Source organism: Pomacea canaliculata, linkage group LG3, assembly GCF_003073045.1.
Source record: "Pomacea canaliculata isolate SZHN2017 linkage group LG3, ASM307304v1, whole genome shotgun sequence".
In the NCBI taxonomy this organism is placed as follows: Eukaryota; Metazoa; Mollusca; class Gastropoda; order Architaenioglossa; family Ampullariidae; genus Pomacea; species Pomacea canaliculata.
Window position 1 is genome coordinate 4,452,076 of NC_037592.1, and position 7,542 is coordinate 4,459,617.

A 7,542-nucleotide genomic window follows, 5' to 3' on the forward strand; every position below is an offset into this window, starting at 1 on the left:
CTTGATAAGTCAATAGGTAAACCGTGCATCTTTTGCTAATTAACTCTTTAGAGTTCTACTTGGACCAAGAAATGATCACTAGAACAAATGGAACATTTTTGAGTATCCCTTTACATTAAACAAAAGAATGCCACAGATAAGGGTGACACATATGTGCAATGAAGAATGAAAATAAAGTGATACTGCCATAGACAACTAAAAGTAAAAAAAACGTTATCTGCCGAACTATGACATTTCTTCAAATCCAAAGAATAAATTTTACAGATTTTTTTAATGATGAAATTGACTTTCAGTCTTCCCTGTTCTGTTGAATGTTTATATAAAAAGTATCCCAGAAAGGCTATGATACACATCTTTAAACAAAAAAAAAATCTTCACATAAATAGCAGATGTACAGCATACTGTAAATCTAAGGCAGTCAACTCTATAGGGTTTTTTTCTTTAAGCTTAACGAAACAGGACATTAATATAGACGAATCCACAAATGCAGATGAAACACATTTACAGAAATGTTATAAATACAGCATTAACCACTGCAAGGTATGAATCTGAAATGTTATGGTTGATAAATCTTTTGCACCAGGTGATCACATAATTCTAACCAAATTATTCAAAACAGTTACACTGGCTGCAAATGTTAAAGATGATACAGCAGATCTAAATTTGTCTTTGCTCATTTTTTCTTTAAGATGCTGGGAATTAGAAGGTATCAACCGGTAGGTTATTTTTTTTACAAGAATATAAATGGGTATGTATCAGAAGCAGTCTACAGGGATGCATCCAGTGTGTAATATCTGAATAGATCGCACTACAAAATACAGGTGACATTTCCATTCCAACTTTGTTTCATCATGCCATATTTAAAAAAAATTAAACTCCACCACATTTACAAAAAAGAAGTGATATTAAAAGTGCTTCCCTTCAAATAGCAAAAAGATTTACAGTGAAAGTTTTATCATTATTTCTCAGGATTACACCAGTTAGAAAACAACTAGTTTGGGTCATCTTTGAAGCATTCAGACACCTACTTCAAACATGTTTATAAACTTTCTGTACCAAGCAGTCCAGATACAAAGCTTCTTAAAGCACACTTTCCATGTTCCATCAAGAGACAAACTAGATATCTTTGCCTGATGGAAGCAAATATGAAAATTGAACAAGCATGATTAAAAAATTTTATATACTTTTGTCCCTACAACAACCTCTATAAATATATAGTTAATAAGTTTTATATATAAACATTAAGTTAATTACAAAAAGAAAAGATCCATTGTGATTAAGAAATGACTTGTTCTTTTGCATGCAGAGATACAGGGTTTACAATCAGGTGTAAAGGACTTGATGCATAAAACTAAGTTGTACCCTAGTGGCTGTACATCTGACATCCTAAATACATTCTTCGCAAATTGGGCCAGGCAGTTTCATGCAAGCACATCTTTGTTGCCCACATCTCTTGGTCTTCAAACAAATATTTCAACTTCTGCCTTTTTGTATGTAGGCATGTTAATGTCTTTGCTTTAAATTTTTGCATGATTTAGCAAACCAGCCAAACCCTAAAGACTTAAGTGCCTTTCATGCTCATACTGTTCACAAAGGAGCTTTTTTTTCTTCTTGAAGGAATGGTGCAGTGGAATAAAGTTGAAGGAAGGAGAAAGGAATTAAATCCTGTAACTCAAAAGACACTTTATGATTAACTGGAAAGATAAAGGGTCTGCTTCTGTCAAAATACGATGAACAAAATGAAAAGACCACAGGGATGAAACAATATGCAATATCAAAATATGAAAGAGGACCTGACCTCTGCTGTTCTCCTGATCATCTTAAATAAGGGAACAATGACACATAGTTCATATGCAATGTCACTCACAGCATGTTCCTTTGCTTTTTTCTAATGCTGAACATATGGCAGTTCTTTTTTTGAGAGTTTCTTGAGAGAAAAGAATATGACCGCCCTGATTTCAAAACCTCAACAGAATACATTATTGTATGTGAAGTGTAATAGCTTGTCTGATAAAATTCATTCTCCACCAAAATGCTGTTTCCCAAGACAGTCTGATGTTATGCTGGAATTGCTTTGGTCCATTTCTCTTCATGAAGAATCAGTTGTTTTTTTTCATTATTATTTTCAAATGTTTGAGATCCAAGAGAAGATATCAAGATATCCCAATGCCTCCTTTTTAGCTCCTACAATGTTAACAGCACAGTCACATTCAGCTATTTGTATTTTGGGTTTTCTTCCTCTTAAAATGGAAAAACAGCACTTGCAATTCAAGCAAGATATTTTGAGTATCCATGAAGAACAAGATGATACAAAACTTCATTCCATGGCAACATAATGTTGTATCAAACATTGGACACAAGCTGAGGTTATCCTTGTACTTAACTTAAGCTCTGATGCCTATGGACAACTGGAAGCACAAAAAAGCACATGCCTTGTTCCACTAGCTCAAAGTTGTCTATCGTTGGAAGGTGATCTATGACAGTATTTAAGATGTCTGCAGAGTGGGCAGGGAAGGAAATCATACTCGCAGAATCTCCATACAGTTATTGTAACAAATGGAAATCCAGTCAGGCTGTGTTGATGACCACTGTATTTGATTTATTTCACCCCCAGCTGTATAAGCTAGTATGGGATCTTCGATAGCTCTTGGCATCTGTTGGATGTCCCAGATAAGGGCTTGATGGTCATCTCCTGTGTATTGCAAGATAAAAGCAATCCACAGAAATATGATTAACACAAAAAAAATTCCTTTAAAGCAAACCACATACCTCCAACATACTATCCAGAAATGGAATTAAATCTGCCTGCTAAGGAAAATATTCAAAGCCAGACATGCATCCCATCCATTCTAGAAATAACAATAAAATAAATGATACAAAGCCTAAAGAAACATGATACTAACTAACATCCTATATTACCCTACCAGCAAAGTTTCTTACCTGCTGTGCAGATATGGCAACTAGAATGGGGTGCCCACCCAATACCATTGACACAAGCACGATGGTTATTAAGACGAGCCACAGGTGTGCAAGGAACACGGACATCAAGAATGATGACCTGAAAAATGAAGACAAATAAGATGCTCAAAACTGATTTTTCATTTTCTTCTTTTTAACAATGATGAAAGTATAAAATAAGGGGGAGGGAGGTTAAGCCATCTTATCAACACACGTAAACAACTTTTTATTTTACAAAAGTTTTCACTTTTTTTTTGCAGGTGGGTGGGTGTATGCTGAAAAGACATGTCTGTCTGAAATCAGGCACCAAAAACAGTCACACTGTGCAAAGAATGTTTCAAGCACCCACATAGTGGTTAAGTGGTGTCAGTTTACTACTGTATATGAAAAACTAAAACACCAAGATCAGCCCCAATGCATGCCAACAATGGGCAGAATCAGAAGGTAAATCTGGCCTAGGTCACATTGAGGTTGACTAAGGAAGAACTGGCTTGCAAACATAAAGGAGTGCACTAGCCATTCCATGCAAGATCTGTTTACTATCACAACAGATAGGTCTAATGATAAGCCTTCTCAGTCATTGCAACTATCCAGTTGTTCTCAACAGATGACTAGTACCAATCGACCAGATTAACTTTTCATCAGCTGGAACCAATCGAAAGATGAAAGAATGAATAAACTAGAAAATAATAATAATACCCTAACAGTATTTTGAATCATAAGGTGTGGAAAGATCATATCTACTCCTAAACATTGAGAAGGGAAGATAAACATTGAAAAAACATCAGCTACTGTGTAAACCAGCAAACCATGATCAACTTGGACATTGCACACACACACACCATATATACACACATCATACAGATATACACCATTACTACACATACAAACCACTCACACATAACACACACACTACTTACAAATACACACACCACATACTAAACACACACTACACACACACTTACTTCCAATGCATCCATTGCCATGGTAGCTAAGTAGTTTGGATCCTGTTTGTTCCAAGCAAGACGTAACAATGGAACATGACCAGGATCTTCATAAATAATAGTTGAGTGTTCCAGGTGCCGCAAATCAAACATTCGAACTGATCCATCAGCCCCTACAGTTTTCGTTTTAAAAAAGAATTTTTGGTTACTTCGGCTGAGTAAATGTTGTTCTCATGTGAATGAAATAAAAAGAAAAATACTGATATATTTCACCATGCAGCTCAAAGTAATTGATAAAGTGTGAATTCCTAAAACTGCTTTACTTTCAGCAAATAACAACTAATAAATAATGAAAAAAGCATCTGAATCAATAAGTACACAGATTTATGTGCCAAACCATCTTTTCGTCCATACATTTACTCTTTTCTCTTTCCCATCTTATTAGTTAAAGAGAATTTTGGCTGTTTAGTGGTGTGGTTATTCCTAACAGCATGTCATTCATCAACCATACATGAAACAGCTGGATAAAGGCTAAACAAAGTTTTTCTTACCAACACTGGCAAACATATCTCTGCCACCACCAGCTCTGCTAAAAGCAATATCGTAGACTTCCTTGTCATGTGCAATAAGCTGTGTTTTGACATGACCTGACACCATGTTCACACGACCCAAAACCTGACCTGTCTGTTTATAGCATAACATGGATACTGGGAAGTCTTTAACAAAAATACAAAAGTAACTGAAAAAAAACAAAGCAAATAAAAATATTTTTTCTTTTTTTGCAAACTACTTTTGCACTTCTCAAGCAGATGGCAAGTATGCATATTATGATACTTCATTCCCAAAAACTAAACTGTTGTCATAAAAAGCTTATGTAACATATCAACATATATCCATATAAAAGTCCATTTTATAGCAATTTTGTATAGCTTTCTTCTGGTAACTATATTGTGGTGGAAGCAGTGAATCTCTTGCTTACTGTACTATGAAAGTGTCTGAAAGTTAGAAACAACCTGTAAAAATAGTATAACTCACCTCCAAGCCCCATATTGTGCATGTAGTGTCAATGGATGATGTCCCGAGAAGATTAGGATCCACTTCATTCCAGTCAAAAGATGTGAGGGGAGCACAAAAGTCTGAATTTTTGTTCTGAACAGAATAGACATGTATATTCTGTAAGACCTATAGTACATGTATGTAGATTTATTTAGATCCCTAACTAATATAGATCACAATAATGCAAATCAGACGAAGTGCACTGACATGACCCTATGAATTTCAGCATGCTGAAAAATGAGTTTGTCATCAAATGCTTAAGGCTTTTAATATTTGACAATTTAAAAAAACTTAGTAAACTGGGTGTTTGGCTGAACAGAAAGAGTTATAAAAACCTAGCTTACAATGGCAATTGTTGATTAACAACAGTACCAAAAATAAAAGAAAAACAACAACCCACATCTGATGCTCCAACATTAAAAGTGCTAGAATAAGGATCAATTTGAAACAACCTGAAATGGAAACTATAAATCCTCTTGGAGAATGAATCATTTCAAACCGAGTGATTGTCCGAGACCTTTAGACATACCCTTAACTTTTAAGTGTTGAATAGCAGCACCTGTGCTAGCAAGAAAAAACAAAAACAAAAATAAAACCTTGAACATGTTACTTACATTGTTGAGAAGGCACTCTAATCGTGTTTCTGAGTCACCTACTCTCCACACTCGCAAGTAGTCTCCACTGGTAGCCATTAAGTCTGGAAACACTCCCTTCTGCATAGGGAAGTAGAAATCAGAGATACTTGACATTAAAAGAAATATCTCAATTAAATCAGCTGTATTTCATTACTAATGGTTGTCTGACCAATCATGAAACCAGCTAGAAGGAACATTAGAAGACAAAGTTAGCCAAAGGAAATAAGGGTCCAGGAAGAGCGAAGATAATGCTGATGTAACTTGTACCTGTAGCAAGCTTTCAGCGAGTTGCAACAAATAAGGCAATTTTCTGACAGCGGTTGAGATATCCATACCTGATCTCTTAAAGGGCTGGGGAGAGAAAGGTAGCAAGGTGCAAGACAAAAGCACCATTCTCACAATGTAAAATTCTTCTCTCTTGCATGTTATTTGCCCATGCATACATGCATGCATACACTTTACGTGCTCACCGAATCAGGAATCCACATAATTTTTGTTGTGGGGTAGGGGTGATCGAAAGTACTTTTTGCTGTAAACTCAGCACTTTCTTCATCAAGAGAAACAATCTGAACCTGAAATTTAACTCAAAAATATAACAAGTTCTTTGATGTCTTTTTTTTTATTCGTTACCTATTCATGTAATTTTACAATACCACTTTGGATCCAGCTGTTAAATGCCAACACACAAGATAATAAAATTGCTAACTTTCAAATAAAACAAAGAAAACTAGGCAAAACATAATTGTTCTTATAGTATACAACATATTATCTTTAACATATAAAACTTCAGCATGAAGAGCTGGAGTTTAGGAAGTAGATCTGACCACAACAAAAATAGGAAAATCCCCATCCCCTAACAAAAAAAAAGTAAACTAAGGCTTCAGTGAAAACTACCTCAAACGATTTTAAAGTAATGAAATCTGTCAAGTAGAAAAAATTTTATTTTATTTTGATAAAAAAATGCTTGCTACCTTATTATTGTATTCTTCGACAAAACTACCCAAAGCAAGCCGGAACCGCTTGTCGGGACGAATGCTCCAGTTCATACTATAGACAGTCCATGGTGCTTCATATCTATATATCTCCTTTCTTTTCCCCGGTGGGGCAGAGTGCACCGCACACATTTTCTTTTTTGAGTGTAAAACCTGCATAGAAATTTGTCATAAGAAGCTATAGCTGGCACATGCAAAAATTTGGATGAAAACACAAATCCAAGCACAATTGAGAATTGCAACGGCATGAAATGACAATAAACATCTTAAAACATCCACATCTTCTGTTTTTAAAGTGTTGACGCTACGCATGGGAATTAGTATAGATGGTTGAAATCAGTCTTGATATCACTGTAGCATTTTGTCTCACACCAGTCATCAACGCCGTCGAAAAAATATACTCCCTGGACATTATAATCTGATTTGTACGATAAAATCTTAAGCAAACTAAACGTGCTTTCGAGATACCGAAGAAGGTATGCTAAATCCTTTGTTTGAAGACTGTACCAAACTAGGACGAACGACAACTACTAGAGTTAGTCTTAATATTTTTAAACTAAACCAAACCCATGCAGCTATTGGGTCGAATACATGGGACTGAAAACCACGCCTTCAGACAAAATAATAACTCTGTAATAAAATGAGAAATGATTTTATGAAATGACTGCAGATAAATATAAAGCCGAGAACATATCGTAAAAAGGTTCATGCATCTTTACCCAGATGTAAATGCTGTTACTAGTCGTGCAGTATGTTAAGCCTTTCTCTTGAACCAGCCAAACAATCAGAACAGATTCTGTTAAGATTACGACTTTTTTATATGGTTATATTTACATTTCTAAACGGTGTGTTTTGCTCCATAATGGACATTTTTCTGAGTTTCTTATCGAGTACATTAATTAAGCAGAAACTCTAACATGTTGCACAAAATAACCGATTTGCCGTATACCGTACGCT

General features: G+C 35.3%; 1 protein-coding gene across 1 annotated transcript; it reads right to left on the bottom strand.

Moving 5' to 3' along the window:
* Positions 1-93: 93 nt before the first annotated feature.
* Positions 94-7,435, bottom strand: LOC112559982 (DDB1- and CUL4-associated factor 7). Its single transcript, XM_025231518.1, has 9 exons — positions 7,305-7,435; positions 6,565-6,738; positions 6,064-6,165; positions 5,573-5,671; positions 4,938-5,051; positions 4,454-4,586; positions 3,924-4,075; positions 2,941-3,058; positions 94-2,692 (listed from the first exon to the last, which is right to left on the bottom strand). Exons 2-9 carry the CDS (start codon positions 6,715-6,717, stop codon positions 2,520-2,522), a joined length of 1,044 nt encoding a protein of 347 aa, XP_025087303.1. The 5' UTR covers positions 6,718-6,738; positions 7,305-7,435; the 3' UTR covers positions 94-2,519.
* Between the last annotated feature and the right edge of the window lie 107 nt (positions 7,436-7,542).

Excerpts from the sequence above, each read along its gene's own strand:
- LOC112559982 (XM_025231518.1), bottom strand. The coding sequence starts at position 6,717 with ATGTGTGCGGTGCACTCTGCCCCACCGGGGAAAAGAAAGGAGATATAT. Across the intron at positions 5,052-5,572 it reads TAGAGTGCCTTCTCAACAAT|AACAAAAATTCAGACTTTTG; the intron begins GTAAGTAACATG and ends TATTCTGTTCAG. Across the intron at positions 3,059-3,923 it reads TGGCAATGGATGCATTGGAA|GTCATCATTCTTGATGTCCG; the intron begins GTAAGTGTGTGT and ends TTCATTTTTCAG.